This window comes from Euprymna scolopes, chromosome 1 (assembly GCF_053919585.1).
Source record: "Euprymna scolopes isolate OS-2025 chromosome 1, ASM5391958v1, whole genome shotgun sequence".
In the NCBI taxonomy this organism is placed as follows: domain Eukaryota; kingdom Metazoa; phylum Mollusca; class Cephalopoda; order Sepiida; family Sepiolidae; genus Euprymna; species Euprymna scolopes.
This window is the reverse complement of record NC_136482.1, coordinates 99,692,253-99,714,088: the sequence shown is the minus strand read 5'-3', so window position 1 is coordinate 99,714,088 and position 21,836 is coordinate 99,692,253. Positions and strand designations below refer to the sequence as shown.

The 21,836-nt window shown below is 32.8% G+C and overlaps 1 protein-coding gene across 2 annotated transcripts in view; it reads right to left on the bottom strand.

The window, feature by feature from the left end:
* The window catches only part of LOC145259313 (CCR4-NOT transcription complex subunit 10-like), a 54,864-nt gene that overhangs the window by 28,006 nt on the left and 5,022 nt on the right, over positions 1–21,836 (bottom strand). For both annotated transcript variants that reach the window (XM_080117227.1, XM_080117217.1), the window contains exons 2-8: positions 10,799–11,057; positions 7,776–7,926; positions 7,277–7,338; positions 5,473–5,628; positions 4,206–4,289; positions 2,616–2,877; positions 4–200 (exon numbers count right to left, since the gene is read on the bottom strand). In XM_080117227.1, coding sequence (XP_079973353.1) covers positions 4–200; positions 2,616–2,877; positions 4,206–4,289; positions 5,473–5,628; positions 7,277–7,338; positions 7,776–7,926; positions 10,799–11,056 — 1,170 coding nt within the window. In that variant the 5' untranslated portion in view covers position 11,057. The remainder of the gene's footprint in view (positions 1–3; positions 201–2,615; positions 2,878–4,205; positions 4,290–5,472; positions 5,629–7,276; positions 7,339–7,775; positions 7,927–10,798; positions 11,058–21,836) is intronic.

Sequence of the window (21,836 nt, the reverse complement as noted above, 5' to 3'; positions counted from 1 at the left end):
TACCTCACGGTAATTTGTGATGCAGCATTCCGCAAGCCGTAACCAAAGTCGCGGGTTTGTTTGATAAACTTGAACTGCTTGGATTAAACAATCAAACGCAGCCTGCACTTTACCACAGTGAAGTAATTGAACACCCATATTATACAAAAGTTCATAATGTTTACTAATCGCAACCGTTTGTAATGTTGGACCGGATTTACCTGCAAAGAAATTTAAAAGATACGATCATTTGTTCTGTGAGACATTGAAGATTAAGGGACTAAAACAGAATTATGCAGACTTCAAATTGTATAGAAAAATAAGATTTTAAATTTGGGTGTAAAACATACAAGTAATTTGGTTTTTAGGGATAGACAGATAACGATAAATTACTTTTAAAGTGTATAATAAAAAGGTTAACATTTGCTTTCAGAGAGTCAGGTTCTTGTTCAAAATTCCCCTAATATTGAAGTAAAATCTTCATGATGTACCCACGATGCAACGAAAATATATTCCAAAAATTACATAAATTGATCAAGTAGTTTTATTTTTATAAAGAAAATTACTTTTAAACAATTAATAGGAATTCATAATTACAAGTCTTACAAGTTTGAATTATGTTATCTCCCTTTGTTTTACTAAGATTATTTTTAAAATGGTAGACAAGGCTAGTTATTTTTTAAATATATTTTATTTACATCACACATATGTACATGATACAGATTTTGATTTTTTATATAAGGGGAATTCTGGATAAAAATTGAATCCTAAAAGAGAAAATACCACTCAACACTATTTCAAAACAACTAATTGCATAAAAAACATTACATTTAATGATTTCAAATAATAAAATTACAGTGAATTTATAATATGGCCGATATGAACAAATCTAACAAGTCAAGAACAGGAATAAATCTGTATTATGCCACAAGGTAGTTAAAATTAAAATAAATAAAAATAAAATATAAAAAATTGAGTGCAACTACACTATATTAGCAAAATCCAAAATGTTTACTATTGAATTTTCAGGCCAAACTAATGGTCTCTATTTAATTGTAATGTTTCAGTAATGAATATATCCAAAACTTAGGAAAAACAATGAGGTAGGAAAAAAATTCTTAAAGAAAACATTTGATGAAAAATAACGAAAATAACGTTTACCTAAATTAAAAAAAAAAAGTTTCAAAGGGAGGTAAGTAGTATGTAACTATTGCCAATTTTTAAAAAAAAAAAAAAGTGCATTTTACCTTTTTAGCATAACTGAGTTACTTTCCTTATGTCACATATTCTCAAAGAAATATGGCATCGTTTTTTTTTTTTTTCATAAATAAGTGTTTTTTTTTTAAATGTGGTAATATTTAAGTACTATTTATATGTCAATGAAGTAAATATCATTGCTGTTAGTTGAAATTAACACAAAAAGTCAGTAGATAGCATTGTCTTTTTTTTTTTTTTAATCAAATTTTTCGTTTTCCGAATTTTGCTATTATAGTGTAGTTGCACCAAAAATTGTAAGACGTTAAATTTTTAATATGGCCGATATAACGAAATCAAACAAGTTAAGGGAAATAAATCTGTCAACAAGGAAGATTACCTCATGGTTAATGAAAACGCAGATAAAAACGTTTATTTTGTAAAAAATAAAACTCTTTTGTGGCATAATTCGAATAGATTTATCTCCCTTCCCACCCTGCTGACTTGATTTGATTAGGTAAATTTATCAAGTAGTTTTATTTTTATAAAGACAATTACTTTTAAACAATAGTAATTCCTAATTACAAGTCTTACAAGTTTGAATTATGTTGAGTTATCCCCCTTTGTTTTTTTTAAAGATTATTTTTAAAAGACTAGTTATTTTTTAAATATATTTTATTTATATTACGTGTATGTACATGATACAGATTTTTATTTTTATTTTTTTTTAAATAAGGGGAATACTGGACAAAAACCGTGAATCCTAAAAGGAGAGAAAATACCACTCAACACTATTTCAAAACAACTAATTGCATTTTCACATTTTTTCACTTTTTTTTTTTTTTTTAAAGTTAACATTTTTCAAGGTTTTTCAGCAAATAACGTTTACGATTTTTCTTTTTTAAAGCATTAAATATAGTTTTATTTTTTTATTTTAGGATTCCTCTACAGTTAATGTTAACCAATGAAAAGATGGGTACTTCTACACTATCAGAACAAAAGTTTGTAGTTGATAAATGGAGTTTTCAGATAAAAATAATGGTTTCTACCAATATTTTTGTCAATTTTAATAAATTACAATCTTAGCTTCCAAATTGCAGTCGAAATTACCTGAATATTATTGAATTATTAAAAAAAAAAAAAAAAATAACTAATTGTGTTAGCAAGTGAAAAATTACGGTCATCCGGTTCAAATTGAAACGGAAAATTACCTCCCTTTTGGACTCTCCCATGTCTTACAAAAACAAATACCATTGTTTTCTTCAAATTCTATTTTCTTTAATAATTTTCTACTTTATCGATTTTCATAATTTTTGGATATAATCTTAAAAATACAAGGAATACATAGATACCATTGTTTTCATGTGAAATTCAGTATTATGATTTCCGAAATTTTGTTCTGATAGTGTAGAAGTGCCAACGAATGAAAAAATATGTATTACCTCCTTCTTCACTTCCTTTCTTGACTGTCTTGAAAGCATTTTCATTCTCTTCTATAGCCCTTCTGAAATAAAAAGCTCCCAAATGATGTTTGCGGGTGTGGAAATGGTTACAGCCTAAATTATTATAATACATTACTGGTAGACAGTCCCCCGACTCTGTGATGATGATGTTTTGTGGTACAGTGGCGAGCATCTTGAGTACTTTACGATAACTGCCTCGCAGATATTCAAAATTGCTCTTTAAATATACGACCGATGGATTCTAGAAATAAAACAAAGTTTTTTTTAATAATAATACTTTTACCAACAATAAATATTATATAAATAAAATTTTTGTTCAGTTGTTAGTCATAATTTTTTCCATCAGGCAAAATTTTTTTTTTAAACATAACTACATTGTGGAATTTGTCTCATTTCAAAATATCAGAGATCTTAATTGCATTCAAAAATGAAAAATTAATTAATAGTAAATAAATTCTCAACAAATAAAGCGGATGCCATAACTGGAATTCAAAACCTTGAGATATAGTCTTATCAACTGAACTATTTAGAGATTAAAATATTATCTTAAAATAATTATAGCTTTGGCATAACATCATAGATATATGATTTATGCCAGGTTTCAAAACATGAATTTAAACATAAGTGATAAAAATTAAAAAATAAAAATGAATGGGTAAACATTATTAATAGTGTTGCAAATTAATTTAATAGTTCAAAATAATTTATTTTGCTTTAACTATGTACTGGCATTAAAAAGCAATTTAATATATATACAAGAAATTGTGTCTATAGGCCCATGATTCTAGTAAATAAAATATTTTATTGTAATAAGTAAAAAAAAAAAACATCCATTAAAATCATTATGCCATACATATATTTCACTCAAAATATTTAATTTTTCATGTTATTAAAGTAAATGAAGGAGGAGTTTAGTTATTATGGGTTTCTCCCAATTTCAGTTTGAAAACCAATTGAGAAAAGCTTATAACTTGACATATCCAAATACTACATTTTGAATATGTTATTTTAATCAATTATGTTTTTCTGTTTGATATAACTGTTTCTCGATATTTAAACTATGAAAAAAATATAGTTTTCATTGAAAAGGAAGAGAAAACACACACACAAAAAAAAAATTAAAATATAAGGAAAACATTAATTTGCAAGTAATGCTGTTCTAATTTGAAACATTTCCAATGTCAACATATCTAAAATTCAGATTCATTGGAATCACCAATTTGATTTTTTTTTTTTTTTTTTTAAATCAGACCAATTTCAAAAAAATTAATATTAAAAGTATATCAAATACTTTCAGTAAAGACTTGTTATCAACATTCATTGATTTTGGGTGTCACTTATTGAGCTATTGGTATTTGTAATCATAGATTCAAATTTTAAAAAAATGTTAAGCCGAGTAAAAATTTCTGAAAACATTTGCATCCTACAGTCCTTTCTTACCTAGAATTTTAGCTAAAATTTCTATTATACACAAAAGAGAAAAATAAAATGCATATACTTTTTTATTATTATTATTTTAAACAAGAACGCTTAAATACTTACAGAAAAAAAAAGCATAAATCTACTTACTTGTGCTTGTGTACTCATCAAGACTTTTATTTCTCTTTTACACGCTTTCAATGATTTCATCATAAGTAAACAACGAGTTTTATACTGAAATAAATTGAAATTTATTCTGAAATTAAAACTCATGCAGCATAATGGAAAATTCAAGGCTTCTTTACTATCACACAACCAGGGAAGAAAAAAAAAAAAAAAACATGCCTTATTTTTTTCTATTTAAATAACCAAATTTTTGCATCATAAACTCTTAGAATCTCAATATTTTTTTATTAAAACTATTTTAATTTTAATTAAAATTTTTGGGCAAGTTTATAACTATAACTCCCTCAGGAAAAAACAAAAATAAAGAATAATCTATATGATTCATATACCCATGAAAGAAGAAAAATATCATACACCAAAAATCACAAATTCATTAGTTTAGGTCTAAATATTTGAAATTTTACATAAAGGGTATTCAGACATGGAGCCAGCTTTTTAATAAATTTTGGGTCAAAAATTTGGCTGCCAAGAGGTCAAAGTTAAAAGAGTTGACCTTTGCAGACTTTACAAAACTCCAATTTTGGGTCTAAACACTTTTTAATATATATATTTGGTAAAACTGGTAATTAGTAAAAACCTGAAGAGTGTGCTCAATATTATTGCAGAGCAAATATGTGTTTTATTTTTTTTTTATTACCATTTTATCTGTTTGGTTACATATGTTTCAGATGTTGGACCATGTTTACGATCTAACAGCCTCGTCAGACCTTACAGACTTCTGTAAGGTCTGATGAGGCTGTTAGATCGTAAACATGGTCCAACATCTGAAACAAATGTAACCAAACAGATAAAACGGTAATAAAAAAAATATATATATAATTTGAGGTTGCTATTTTCCAAAGGTAGGGTAACCAGTGAAATATAACAAGGTTCATACAAGAGTGCTCAATACAGAAGGTTACATTTATATATATATATATATATATACACACACACACAAAGTTATGAATAGTACATAGGGCCCGAGCAAAGCTAGGCTGAACTGCTAGTATCATATAAACAATTTTCAAGTTCTTTAATAAATTCAACCAGATCGAGTTTTTGTATTTAATTCTTTTTATCAAAAACCACACACAATAAGATCTGAAAACTGAAGTAAAAATTATAAGTGTTACAGTAAAACAGTGAGACTTAGTAGGTCGGATGAAAGTTAAAACACTCAAGATGTTTACAGAGGAATTAAAAAAAAAAAAAAAAAAAAAAAAAAAAAAATGGTAAAAACAAAACTCACTAAACTAATTTTTGATGTTGCTCCATCTGAACTTGAAGGAGTTTCTTGATTGTCAGATTTTTCCGTCCGTTCAGAACTATTCGGGCTGGAACCAGATTTCACATTTGTAAATAATGTTTTTTCTATATATGATAATCTCCCCATTGCTTTCTCCGGCTATTAAAACAAAAAGAAAATAAAAAATAAATAATATAATTAGCTACATTTTTCCCTTTAATTTAACATATTTGAATAAAAAGAATAAAAATCTGCTCTATTTTTTTTTTAAATTTATATAATTATAAATCTTATTAAAAATTAGACATAAGGATTTTTTTACTGATATTTTACTGATGAGTTATTGTTTATCAAGGCCAATCCAAGTATAAAACTTCAAGAGATCAACAGTTGAATGCTGATCGCTACCACAAAGGAATTGGAGACAATGGGTAGAATAGGCAAAAGATTATTAAGAAGAATTGATTATCCAACAATTATTTGTATTTGTTTACTTTAGACTTGGAAACAACGATGATGTACATAGTTGGGAAGCAGACTCATGGTATCTTGTTCCACAGATGAGATGTTCTAGGAATATAACTTAGTTCATGGAAGTTACTGTTTTTTTTTTTTGCACTGAGAGAGAGAAGGGAAAGTTCTTTGCTGTGTACTTAGAAGAGTTATTGCTGTGAAGAGCTTGTGGTGGGAAAGGGAATTAAGGATTGGAGCTTAGATTGACAAGTTAATGTAGATGTCATGCTTCATTAAAAAAAAAAGCGCAAGAAGTTAGGCTTCTAAACTAATTAAAAACATACTGCAATATTGAAAACTATGTTAAGATAGAGTTTACATAACTAAGTTATTGATTTAAAAATGAACTCTTTTTCTAACATTAAGCCCTAATAGAGGGTCATCAAATCATTAACATTTGAGAAATGTCTATTGTATATAATTCTTTTGTATACGTATACAAACTATTTTTACTCATTGTTCGATAAATTTGTGGTTTATATCATGCACAACAGTATTAGTACATGAGGTTAAACACACACACGGTATCTACCAATTATTTGGAATTGCCATTATAGAAATGTTTACCAATGAACTCGGCAGGCAGAATTTCAAATACACTACTGACTAGGTAAAATATGAAGATCTTTCTTTCTCCAAACTATAAAGGAAATAGCAGGCTATACACAATAATTGATAGAGCAACTAGTTTTTAAAAAATCTCCTTGAAGGTGATTGGTTTATCTATTTACAATATTTGAAACTTTTTTGGATTATTTAATACAAAAGCACAATACATTTATCTATTAACAACATCTTTAAAACATTTTGGGATTATTTAATACCAAAACTCAATACATATTGGCAGCAATTAATTAAACATAAGTTGCTATTTAACCCATAGTTAGTAAGGAGTATTCATTCCTTTCCCTATGATAATACAGCATAAGTGAATACAATAAACCTAACTGGATTTAAACCCTACTAAGCCAGTTCCACAGTCTGTACTCATGACATCCTAATTGAAAATAAGATTAACAATTTCAATTCATATGATTTATTTAAAGATGTAAGGGGAGGGGTTACTATCTGTGAAAACTGCAGTTGTTACTGTAACCCTATAAAACTGAAAATGTAGAGAAAAATAACAACAAAAACTCAGGTATTTATAAATTTTAAAAATAGAATTTATATTAATACCATTTTGATTAATGCAGGATACAAAAATTCATATTCACATGAAAAAAAAAAAAAAAAAAAAAAATTCATTAAGAAAAAAAAAAAAGTGAAAATTTTAATTCATTTTTTAACTTACTTGATGCGTTCGCAAATATAATTCAACCAATAAAAATGCAATTTTCTTGGCCATGTTCTCTTCTGCAAAGAAATTTTTTTAGTAATAATTCATTTTAAATTATCTTCATTAAAAAAAAAAAAAAAAAAAAAAAAAAAAAAAACGTGATGAAAATTAGAAACTGAAAAAATAAAAATTTATTTTAAGTGTATCATAAAATTCAGACATCGTCTAAGGTTCTACATTTTCTATTTATTTCTTTTTTTTATTATTGTATTATGTTCTACTTCCTTTACAGACATTAACAGTTAGGTTAGCTACTATTTGACTTTTCATTCTGGTTTTTCCATTATAAAATTTAGTGAGTGTTTTCATCGGGCTTGAAACAAATTAGACAATTTACATGTAAAATTTCAGGATATGAAAAATTCAAGATACAAAAGCCTAGCCGGAACCAATTAATTTTGTATCTAGAGGTTCCACTGTACTGAAAATTAAAAGTATTAATCAATTGACCTACCCAAAGGTTCAATACAAGGAATTAACTTTTCCATGATTGATAACGCTGCTCTGTATTGTTGGTGATGGTACAAGATGACTGCCTGGTTATAGAGTACAACACAATGGTCAACATCATCGATAGTTGTCAAATTGTCAATGTTTAGATGATCCTAATGAAAAGAAAATTGGATTAATCAAATTATGATGCATATAATTTTGTTTAACATTCATATGTGTGTATGTCTAATATCTCTCTGTTTAAAGTTAGGTATATGTATATGTTTATATAAACAGGATTTATGCCTAAATTAATTAAATTTATTCTTAAACCCATTTAAGCTTGAATGTAAACATTTTTAAAATGAATATCATAAAAATGAATTTTGATCAAAACTGTAAAAAGAATTCTAGACATCAGAATTAGTAGAGTTTTATTGTGATTTGAATCTTCATAAAGGGACATAAAAATGGTGCAAACCTTCAGTTTGAAGGATTCATTTCACCTGTTCTGGGAAAAGTATTCTTATATACACACACACACACACACACACACACACACACACAGTGTATCACAAAAGTGAGTACACCCCTGACATTTCTTCAAATATTTAAGTATATACCTTCATGGGACAACACTGAAAAAATGATTTTTTTTGACAATGAAAAGTAGTCTGTCTACAGCATACATAACAGTTAATTTATTTTCCTCTCAAAATAGTCAAAACAGTTTATTTTGCTTTGTGATCTATTTGCGTTCAAAAATAAACACAAAACATAATAGTTATTACCCGCACGAGCCATAAGAAAAAAAATATGAAAAAAATTAAGCAATCACTTTTCTAAAATGTAAATAGCAGCGAGTACTCGTGCAAGCAAAAAAAAAAAAAAAAAAAAAAAAAAAATTTAGCCACAGTAGGCAGACTAGAACGTGTAACACTAAGAGGAAAAGGAGGTTAGAAAAGGAAACGCTTTAGTCGGCTGGCCTATGGCCAACTTACGTTACGGGCCTTTGAAACAATGCCTCAAAAACATATGTATCAGGATACGTAAATAAATGTGCAAAAATGTCAACGCATAAACTGATCTCTCCTTGCATAGATCAGCCCAGTCGATCGTGAAAGAAAACGGATTTTAGTCAGTCGTACTTAAAAAAAAAAAAAAAAAAAAAAAAAAAAAAAAAAGAAAAGTTTATTTGGATGGTAGAAAAGGAAGAAGAATTCAAAGATTTTAGACAGTTTAAATGTTTCCAAATCACACAAAATCTGGGTCTCGACTGTAATAATCGCACAATCAGTTGTTTTAATTTTTTATTTATTGCATAAAGAAAGAATTTTAGTGAATTGTACTAAAAAAATTTTAAAAAAAGGAAAAGAAAAAGGTTTATATAGCTTTTAGAAAAGGAAGAAGAAATAATGGCTATCAGCATGTGACAATGTGTCAGAAAACAATATATACGGTGTACGTAAACACAAAAGATGTTGCACGTTAGCATATCTGTATAAGAAAAGTTGACATGTACAGTATATTTAATGTATAAATAAAAGCTTATGAACATGTTTCAATGTGTTCATCTGTTTGTATTTGAGTTATTTTATTTTAAACAATTGCCTCTTGTATAGAGGGAAGCCATGTGTGTAAATCTCTGAGCGTTTGTTTTCGTAGGAAGGTTTACATTCTGGAATGAATAGTCAGTCGTTAGCCAAGGAGATTTGGAGGTATGCAAGAAGGGAGAAATCATTATTTTTGGAATCAGGAAATAGAAAGATGTTATGTATGTAAGTATAGGAGCCAGAAAAAAGGGCGCAACCTATCTGTCCAAAATGCAGAATACCTCCTGATGTTGACTGGGAGCGGTAGAAACCATTTTTATTTAGAGGGAAAAATAGCAACTACTTCAACTATAGATGGTTGTTACTGATGATGTGGCTCCTAGGATGTAATGTAATTTACTATAACAAATGCATGTATGTAAAATGGGGGTCAAAAGTTAAATAATATAGTGACTAATAATCTAGACATAATAAATTTGTATGTGGCATCTGTTTGAGCAAACCTAGTGTACTTTGGTCCCAAGGAGAATTTCTGCAATCAAAATATATATGGAGACATATATACACATACAACATTGTAAAGAAAATCATCTACTTAAAGAAAAAAAAAACGAGCATTTTGTGTATGCTCTGCCAAAGTGAAAAGAAAACTTTAAAAACCTGTCACTTAGTATCAGAAAAATATGTGCTAATTTTGTTTCCATCCTAACTGACTGACCAAAAGTTTTGCTTCTGAATAAAAAAATAAAAAAAAAAAAAATGTTACTTTTTTTTTTTTTATCAATGAGAAATGATCTTGTCTTTTAACTTAGTAAGCAAAACTTTCTTCTGTTGGGATTTTGTTTAGTTTTTGGCTATTGTTTGTATTTTATATACTTTTATTCACCTCAAAGTAATATTGCCATTGAAGCATAAGGGACAGGTTTATGTGGGGGGGGGATAGGTGTGGAGTTAAGTAATAAGATGTTTGTTCACATTACATTAAAATTTCTGCAGTTTGAAGAAAGAAGCTATTAGAGAAGAAAATTAAAATACCATTACAGTGAAGTGATGGGGTTTAGCAAATAATTGGGTGGGTTGGAGGTATTTTGTTTAAATGATTCAAGTGCAGCAGGTTCATTGGAGCTTATTCTGCAGAAATACTTATAAAACAAGCTGAGGGGTACCACCCTGCAGCCAGGTAACAAGGATTTACTTGCTGCACTGCTTACGAACGCATATCATTTTGGACGCAAATACAGATTTGTGATTGAACTTATTGGAATTTTTTTATTTTATTAATCTCTGAATTAACACCTAATACACACACACAAAACCATCACATCACAACCCCTCCTCCACTGTCATTAAACCTTTCTCACCAACAGATTCAAATTTTAATCCGTTGATCATTTTCAAAATTTGAACAAAAATCCAAATAATTTTTTAAACTATGTATTTAACGAAAAAAATGACAAGCGATTTGTACAAAATATTAAGAAAATATGCTTACAAAATGGCAGACTGTGGACATGCACAGTTTAAACTCATCAACTTTGGTTAATTTTGATTGATAAAACTCGGCCACTCCTTTATTATGGATCACTTTCGGATCCATTGCACGACCTTGTGCAAGCTTGCACATCGTGCTGACACAGTTATCATATTGCTGTTTGTCAAACTCTTGTTTTGCTTGCCGGGCCAATTCAATTTGGGCATCATTCACGGGTGGATGTAGAGACATGATGCTTACTTCTTCACTTTCGGCCATTCTGAAAATTAATAAGAAAAAAAAAAAGAATTTACTTCAACTTTTTAATACAATGATTGGATTAAAAATCTAAAATGAACTTTTTAAACATTAATAATAATTAATCAAAAGGTACATGGTTTAATACTATGTTTCAATTTTTTATATTTAAAAATAGTAACTTAACACAATTAAGATTAAAAAAAAAATTCTCAACGGTTGGATTCTGGGTTTTTAAGTACTGGTACTTATATTTTAAATAACACAATTTTAATAATAAAAATGTAAAAATAAATAAATGGATCAACTATAGTCAAAGGCGACTGGAGAGCTTCCTTTCCAACTATACTTTTCACCATCTTGTTTTGTAGCACAATTTTATAAGGTATGTTTCTTCATCAGAGAAAAAACAACAAAAAAAAAAATTACAAAACCTAGCGCATTACATGTGGCGGAAATTTAATATTGCGATTTTGCAAGAGGACCATAAGAGAGAAAAAAAAAAAAAAAAAATCAATTTCAATGCAAAAATTATCTTTAAATGTAAAAATCTGAAATCTATCCCCCACTACCAGTTAGAATTGCCTGTTGTGCTTGTAGACAGAAAAATAGCCCTCACCTCTCCCCCCCCCACACACACACAAACACTTTTTAAAGTCTTAAATTATATTTGTTTTGTTGTCAACAAAATAAATGTTTTATTATGTCAACAGAACAATTAAGTCGACAACTAAAAAAGTAAATCAGATATACGTATAATCTCTACCAAACTCATAAGTTTCTTTTGTTTTAATTGGAATTTGATTTTTTAATATACAAAAACAAAAATAATGGCTGCGATGATCATTTAATTGGGTGAATTAACACTTCATGCTGAAAAGCAATTAAAAAGTTACTTACACTACCACTTCTAACTAAAGTTCTGTTGTATGGTGGTTGTATCAAAATGGAGATATCTAATATAAAAGGTTTTGAAACAGCACAAACGGTTATATATAGTATACTGGGATCACAGACTAGATGTTATGTGGCAGGATGAGCATAGAAGAGAGACCAAGACATCGTATAGGACCAATATGCGTGTATATGTTGGATGAAGGCTGCTTGTGTCATTGCATTATATCCTTAAGAGTTTATGATGGGGAGCATACATATGAAGGGTGGGCAATGTTCTTTATGTTGGTGATGGCAAGACAAAATTATGTAGCCTAGGTTTAAAAGACAAACATACATACATATATTATTCAAGGTCGGAATATTTTTTCAGAACCACAAATGCTACGTTACTATATCATGAAGATTTCTCTTGACGCCACTTCCAGTGTCTCGAAGCGATCCTCTTTCTTCGATTGTTCGATCGAAACTGCCAAAAACTTTATTCTATATTACATTAGTTTAATTCCTATGACATCACGCATCATGCTCGCAAACATGTGAAGATATCTCATGTTGTTACCAGCTGACTTGGTCCATAGATTTCTAAATTCTTTACAGAATTGTTTTGTTAACCTTAACTCTAACTATAAACAATATCAATGACTTCTATTCCAATAACAACCAAGATTTCAACTTTCCTAAAATATCATTTACGAAATACAATTTCTAAATTAATATTCATTGATCATAATGAATTCATAATAATCTTCGATTATTCTTTCTGGTGTTTTCCGGTAGCTAACAATCTAACACTCAGAGTGGCAAGACCACTCTCAAATAAAAACCCTTGTAAAATCACATGTCATCACCTACTTTTAGAATGTATCTCCGATAATATTAAAACTGTTACATTTACTACACTTTCCCCAAAGCATATTGCATCTTTCCGACTCCAGTTACATCTGCCAGCATTTACAGAAACACAGCTGTCTATTAACAATTTAGATAACTTTTGGTTAATAACATGAAAATTGTACATTACGACTCCAATGTAAAAATACTGTATATAAAAACCAGGTATTCCACAATATAAATTACGAATCTAGTTACAATAAACTAGGTTAGTAATTGACTCCAAAATATCCTTAGATGAAAAAAAAAAAAAAAAAAAAAATTGTAAATTCTAATTAGCCATGCACCTAACACATGATCAAGTCCCAAATACAATATCTCATCACTATACGTACTTTTAAAAAGCTATGAATTACTACACAATGCGAACTACGTACACATGAATACGTCAAATCAATAACTTGCCTGAAGACAACTGAAAGAGTCAGTCAAATGTATTTGAAAAAATAAAATTATGGAACATACATATAACAATTAGACATAAATATAAGATGGATCGTTTGAAAAAAAAAAAAAAAAAAAATTACTGAACATTCTGTGTTATTCACTAACGTTTGTCTAACTGAAAATATGCTGCCTAAACACATACACAAAAAGTTGAATATCGAATGCAACAGCAAGCCCTGGGAACATATACCAGAAAGAACAGTTGGGAATAAGTCATACACCACACACTATGATGACCATACAATGTCCACAGCTAGGTACCTAGAAAATGGGGCTATTAAACCTGACAAGACAGAAGCAACCTTATAAGAAGTTAGTATCCCAATGATGATGGGGTAAACAAAGCTGAGAGGGAATAGATAACAAAATACCAAGGTCTTATGTACAACATGTACAGGAACTGGAATCTTAGGAAGATCTCCATCATTCTAATAATTATAGGTGCAACTAAACTTATTGAAAAAAAAAAAAAAAAAAAAATTCCCGAACTACCTAGCAAATATACCCAGTGAACAAAGCGCAAGGGAGATTCAGGTGCAAATAGTGAACAGGAGTCTGAAATTCAAGCCTTGTTTTCAGTTTGGGAAAATTTAGGTCACGTGACGATGGTGTCACAGCAAATAACATAACCTCCTCTGTTTTTAGACCTCCCTCATAAAACTTTAAAATAGCCCCCTCCTCCCATTTTTTATTGACACTCGAAAGGAGAGAACAGTATGGCACTAATATATATATATATATATATATATATATATATATATATATATATATATAAACTGTAATAATACAAATAAATGCTGCAAAAAGCAAAGTAAGTTACTCTTCTCCCTACCTGGATAACTGTCTATGTTACCGCACTATTTTTTAAATAGTATTTTAAGTTAAACAAATATAGCGCAAAAATTGAATTATTAAATTGTTAGGTGGAAGTACAGAATAGTTACAAAACATCCTCACCATGTTAAGAATGAGTTTCTAAATAACGTTATTTCAGCGCGGTAACATATATGCATATGTACCAGATTTGGTGATTTACTAGCAGTGTCAGAAATCGCCATTAAAAAATGCTTGATAAAAACTTGAATAATTTGACCTATCTTTCCAAGCTTATAACTACTTGAAAAATGTAATTCAAGCCCTAATGTTTTTTTTCAATTAAAGGAGCAAAGACCAAATTTTAAAAAAATAACAGGTTTAATACCAAATTATGCAATATTTGTTTTTTTTAAATTGGTTTTCTTTAAAAAAAGATTTAAAGAAAATCAACAAATTTTAACTTACTTCAATATATATACATATATATATATATATATATAAATAATCCAATGACAGTAAAATCCAAAAATATAACTTCAAGAAAGTTAATTGAATTTCCATTTGCACAAGTAATTATTTTTTGGACCATCTTCCAATTACGGGATTTCCTTGGATTTTACTTGTGCAAATCGAAATTCAATTAACTTTCTTGAAGTTATATATATATATATGTGATGTGGTGTGTTGCACACAGGGCCTTTGAGCGTGTAGTGTTGTAGCTTAGTGAATGTGTAGAGTGCTTAGCTGCTTGGCTTTCAGGTGCTTTGCTCCTCTTGCTTCCAGCTGTAACCGCCACCTATACTCGCAAGAGTGAAGGGGAGGCAGTTTAGTAAGCCCTGCCCACTGGTGGTTAGAGCGTCTCACTGGTCAAGACTCGCATGCCACCTCCTCGTGGTACATCACGGTTTAACTGGGTACCTTGCGGCCCCAGGCTAAGTGTATGTGGGATCTCGGAGTAGTCTGGAGCCCCAGAGGTGTTGAGTGCATGGCCCTCCGGCGTGAGGACACGCCCTGGCTTACACCAATCCAGACCCCAGCTATGTGGTCAAATAGCAAAATGTCATCTCGGCAGCAGGAGTTGGCAGTCATGGTATGAGCGCAGCTGATATATTTTTCAACCACCGGTCTCCCATGGCGGATCACTGAGCGGATGAATCAAGTACGATCAACGGTCAGGGATCAACACCCAGTTAGCGGGTACTGCGGGGCAACCTACCACTGCTCCAGCTGTCGCACTCCTGTGCTCCGCTGGGGTCCGCAATGTTGGGTCCAGAGGTGGATGTTCTGTTCTGGGCATGCACTCATCCACTACTTCCCTGCCCCGGCGCTTGACGTTTCAGGCAACTACTATGGATATGTCAAGAATAAATTCTCAGCGACTGGCAATTCGGGAGCCCCCTGCAGTCGGGGGTGCTGTCGTTGCTCGGCAGGGCCCGCGTTCTAGGCAGGCGCGCCCCGGTCGACATCCTGCTACTGCCTCCCCACTACACCTGGCCTGCTGGAATGTCCGCTCCCTTGGGGTGACTTCCTCTCTTGACAGTTTTCATCCTCGGAAGTCTGCTGTTATCGACCTGGAATTACTCCGGTTGGGGGTGGATGTCTCAGCACTAGGCGAGACATGGCTCACTGGAAATGGCTCCATACGTGAAGCTAACTTCACATTTTACTGGACTGGCTACCCTGACTTGGAGAGACCAAAACATGGAGTGGGTTTTGCCATCTGCAACAAGCTGCTCAGCTTTGTCGAAACTCCCGTCGCCATCTCTCCCAGATTAATGTCACTACAGCTACACACCACCTCTGGTCCAGTGTCCCTATTGTCTGCCTACGCCCCAACCCTCACCTCGCCGGATGACCAGAAAGATGCTTTCTATCTCCAGCTGAGTGAGACCCTCTCCAAAATCGACCGCGGTCACCGCATAATCATCCTGGGTGATCTCAACGCTCGAGTAGGCAGTAACACCAATGCCTGGCCTGATGTCCTGGGTCCTCACGGAGTGGGCTCTATGAATGAAAATGGACAGCGTCTTCTGGAACTCTGTGCTACACACAGGCTGTGCATCCCATCAACCTTCTTTAAGGGCTCACCGTGGTCGAAGATGACATGGCAACACCCACGCTCTAAGCGCTGGCACCAGCTGGACCATGTGATCACTCAAAAGAAGCACCTCCAGGATATCATCCACTGCAGGACAATGCACTCTGCGGACTGTGACACAGACCACTCACTTGTGCGCTGTAAGCTTAAACTAAAGCCAAAGAAAATCCACCTGTCTTGCTCAAAACCACTTTCAACGCTCAATGTTCTTGCTACTAAGTCCAAGGAGAAATGCCAACATTTTCAAGCTTCAATACAATCCACCTTTGTCCAGTCTGCACCCCCTCAGGATGCTGCCTCTGCCTGGCTGCGGATTCGTGACACTGTTGGAGTTTGCGCACTCTCCAGTTTTGGTAGACGTACAGTAAAGCAGCCGGACTGGTTCAGACACCACGCGGACACACTCCATCAAGCACTAGCAGAAAAGCGAGCGGCAAGACTGGCTGTGATGCAGGACCCCTCTCCTCAAGCTACTAGCCTCTGGAAGCAGAGCCGCTCAAAAGTGCAGCGCCTAACTCGAGAGGCTAAACACAACTATTGGAGTGACATCTCCAAGCGTGCTGAAGACTGCTCTGCCACCGGCAACACCGGTGGCATGTACCAAGCTCTGAAAGAGGCTCTAGGTCCTCCTGTGAAGAAATCATCTCCTTTGCGATCTCTGACCGGAGAACTACTCACCAATCCTGATGATCAGCTTGACCGTTGGGTGGAGCACTACAGCTCACTGTATGCTCAACCTGTAGCAGCTAGTGAGGCTGCTATAATAGCTGCTGTTCCCCAACTACCAGTCCTCCATGAACTAGATTACGACATCACCATCGATGAAGTACACAAGACCATCAAGCTACTGAGGAACAACAAAGCCCCCGGCGTGGATGGGCTACCTTCAGAAATCTTCAGATGCGGTGGTGACTCACTAACTGAGGAACTCCATCATCTCTTCTCAATCTGCTGGAATGAAGGTACTATTCCCGATGAACTTCGTAACGCCAACATAGTTACCCTGTATAAGAACAAAGGGTTTCGCTGCGACTGCAACAACTACCGTGGCATATCTCTACTTTCCCAGCCTGGAAAGATCTATGCCCGCTTAGTCCTGCCACGTCTCCGGATTATTGCCAACAGAATTCTTCCTGAGAGTCAATGTGGCTTTCGACCTGGCCGCTCTACCACTGACATGATCTTTTCTGTTCGTCAGATCCAGGAGAAATGCATTGAGCAAGGCCGTCCTCTCTATGCAGTTTTCGTTGACTTGACGAAGGCCTTTGATTATGTTAGCAGATCAGGGCTATTTCTGGTCCTCCGTCTACTGGGCTGCCCTCCCAAACTCCTGAAAACCATACAAGAATTTCACGATCAGATGAAGGCTACAGTACAGTTTGAGGGCTCTCGTTCTAAAGAGTTCCCCATCTCTTGTGGTGTCAAGCAAGGCTGCGTGTTAGCTCCTACTCTGTTCGGAATATATTTCTCAGCTGTTCTGCGCCGAGCCTTCCCAAACCCAACTGGAGTGCTCCTTCACACTCGCAGTACTGGAGGCCTATTCAACCTGGCCAGGCTACGCTCAAAAACTATGGTTAACCGCGTACAGATCCGTGAACTCCTGTACGCTGATGATGCTGCCTTCATCGCCAACTCGGAGGTTGAGCTTCAGGCAATGTGCTCCTCCTTTGCTTCTGCCTGCGAGGAGTTTGGTCTCAAAATCAGCCTAGGCAAGACGGTGGTCTTTGCCCAGCCTGCTGGGCTTTCACCCATAATAACCGTAAACAATCATGTACTGTCAAACGTCACCAAGTTCACTTACTTGGGTTCTACAGTTGATAACACCAACAGTCTTGATTGTGAACTGGACTCCCGCATTGGAAAGGCATCAACAACTTTCGGCAGGCTTAGTGAGAGAGTCTGGAAGAACAAGTCCCTCTCGCTACACCTAAAGATCAAGGTTTACGAGGCCTGCATCCTCAGCACTCTCCTGTATGGCAGTGAGACTTGGTGCACCTACCGCCGACACGAACACCGTCTGAACGCCTTCCACTTCCGATGCCTGCGCACAATTCTTGGATTCACATGGAAGGATCATGTACCAAACACAGCTATCCTCTCCACGACCAAGAGTACTGACATGTACACAGTGCTGCGCATCCGTCGCTTACGTTGGGCTGGCCACACCTGCCGCATGGACGACAGCCGGCTACCAAAAGCACTTCTCTTTGGAGAGATAGCTGATGCCCCTCGCTGTGCTGGCAGGCCACGCCTCCGCTACAAGGATGTCCTGAAACGTGACCTCCAGGTCTTCGGCATCCCTCACAACACTTGGGAAACCTCTGCCGGCAACCGAGCAAAGTGGCAAGCTGCTATAAGATCTGGTGCCAAAAGATCCTGCCAGCAATACACAGACTTCCTGAACTGTAGAAGACTGAAGCGCCTTGCCAATCGTCGTCCTCGACGTTAAGGGCCTATGATGATGATATATATATATATTATACACACACATTCCAAAAAATCACTTACCTATAAAAAAATACTAATCAATGGGTACTTCCATTTTTCATTAAGAATTTATCCATATTTATATTTTATATTCCATGTCCTTTTTTAAATAAAATAATATTTTAAGCAATGATTCAAAAATACCGTGACTTCAGCTCGTCACAAATGGAAAAAGGGGGAGATAACCGTCTCCCTTTCTTAGAGTTGAAAAATAATGTCTCTTTCTATTAAGTGCTATAAATAAAAGTTAGTAAATATGGGCCACCGTAGGTGAAAAATGATCCCATTGTACTTATCAGTTTTTGCTGATAAAAAAAAAGTCTAATTTTTTTTTTTTTTTTTCTCTTAAAGAAATACATGAGTTTTTGATATAATATATTTTATTACTTCTTTATTTACTTTATTCATTGAATGAAATAGAAAAAATTATCGTAATTATACGAAATTTTCTGAACAATATAACAAGATTATAAAGGTGTCACTTAAAAAAAAAAACAGATTTTAAACTTTGGACTTCACAGGTAAATTTGCAAATAACTGTTCTTTTTGTGTTCATTTTAAATTAGCTTATTTTATTTATTGATCTTTTATCTTCAATTTGTGATATATAAATTTGAGGTGAGAAAATTAATTATTTTTATTTTGACATTTCAAAATGTGGGGGGATGAATTAAAAAAAAAAAAAAAAAAAACGCTTGTCTAGAATATTATATTCGGTTTATTGGAAAGAGTATAAAATTTCACATTGAACCTGAAAATATCTTAAAAATTGTACCAATAGAAAAATTGATAGATTTTTAAAGTTTAAAAATTGAAAAAAATTAACTCATAAAATTCAATTGATTTCATTACGTAAAAAAAACATGGCTGCATGGACGCACACAGGCACTTTGTAAACACCATTAAAAAAAAAAAAAAAAATACTTCTATTATTTTTTTAAACAACTTTAATAGTTTATTTTGGAAGTATATTCCATATAGAAAATAAACAACTTACTTTAAAAAGAGAAATTACAAGTTTTTTATATTTTATTCACAGTTTTGTGTTAGGCGTGTTAAAAATTCCCAAAAAATTCTGATACAGCTAGAAGGTGTTTTTTTAAGTTTGAAACAAGTAATGTGCTCAGAGTTCCGGGTGTAAATAAAAACTTAAAAATAAAGTAAATATTCAGGTTATTTACAACAGAACACCGACCACTCTAATTTGTTTTTTATGGGTAATTGAGGTCGCTGACAACGAATCTGATAATCAAACCCAGGGCAAATTTACCGTTTGCATGGTATTAACCCCTGAACCCACGAATTACTTTCCGTCATTTTACAGCTTCCGTTTACGCTGCGCGTGCGGCAGCATAAACGACGGTTGTTGACTGTGCCTTCACGTAGAGAACTGCCTTTTCACATGGCGTACGAATCTTTTGTGGAACATTTAAACTTATATGAAAAGGAAGAAAAGCATCCCAAGTGGGGAGGGGGGAGTAATGTCGGAAAGACTTTTTTTTTTGTCCATTAGCAGACAATTTAAAATTTGAAGAAAAAATTGTCTAAAACAAAATTTAAAAAAAAAAAAAAAAAAAAATGCATTACAGTACTTTTTTTTTTGTCTTACATAGTTTTTAATGCGCTTTTCAAAAATATAAGCACCAAACATTTTTTTTTTTTTTTTTTCGGGAGGGGATTCAATTATAGCACTTGTGTGGCTTAACAGGTGCTTCTGCAGTTTAATTAACCGTTTTTCTGTAAGTAACGCGCCGACATTTATCGATTAGTAGGGACTGCCAAATTTCACCACAGAATTACCAACCCCGTAACACGATGTAACTTCATTATAAATTAATATTATCAGTACAACTTTTGTACCATTTAAAAGAAGGGCAAAATAAACCAGTAATAATTTTTTTAAATTTTTTTCATCGAACGAAAATAATGAAATTGGGGGACGAAAATGATGTTTACATAATTGGCGCTTTAAAATAACGTTCCCATGTAGTAGACATTCCAAACGTGAAAACATACCCTTGTTTAATAAATCTAGCAAAAATCAACTAATGGTCAGATTTTCGTGAAATTTTCAATATTTATCCATTTTAGAATGAAATTACATATAAAATGCAGTTTCCGTAAAATATATGAGGGGAAATATTTTTTTAGTGCATGTCACCCCCCCCCCCATATTTTTTCGAAATTCGAACAAAATATATTTAAATCTATTGAAATTTCTATTTATTATGAATCATAAAAGTTCAAATAAGTAAAAAATATTTATTTTTTTAAAGTTTAAATACACATATTGAACGAAAATTTAGCTTGAAGTTGCAATTTAAAAAAAAATGATATAAATTTAATGTTTTTCTTAAATAGCGTTTTTATATATAATCAGTTGAATTGCCAAGAAAAGGAAACTTCGTAAACATTAATTTTTAAAAGATTAAAACGATTAAAATTCCATTATTTCAAAATGTTCCGTTACAACATAGATTTTTAATTAATTGTGTTTAAATTTTTTAAATATTAAGTTTTTACATAAACATGGCTCTTATCAGCTATTTTATCTCCAGATTAAAACCGATTTGAAAATATTATTGCACAAATATTAAACATTTTGTAGGCTCCCCTCCCTCATATTTTGTTCGTCTCTTTAACGAACAAAATATGAAAGCCCGTAGGTAACCAAAATAACAGTCAGCAAAACCGTATTTAATATATAAATGTTTATAATATTATTAATCATTAAACTGTGTAAATCTTAAAACCTAACAAAATTATAACAAAGATTAATTGCAGTTGGAAGAAAATAAACAAAGGTTTTAAAAAATCATTAAGTCGCTTCTGCTTTTTCATAGTTCGTATAGTTAACACAAGTCTGACGTCATCGGAACATGCGCTCCGTTTTTCACATTGTTTTGGGGATACCTATCGATTAGAAACATTTTAACATTTTTAAATTTTACTGCTTTCTGTTTACATTGGGGGGAGGAGGCGGAGGTGGTGTTGGAGCGCGACACCACCTGTCCACCACCCTACCCCCCAATGTAAACAGAATTTTTGTGAAAAATTAAACAGTTTCTTCTGCTTGGTGTATGTCGGCGCGTTACTTACGGAAAACGGTAAATTAGACTGCAGAAGAGAAGCACTAGCAGTATCAGAATTTTTGTAGGAATTTTT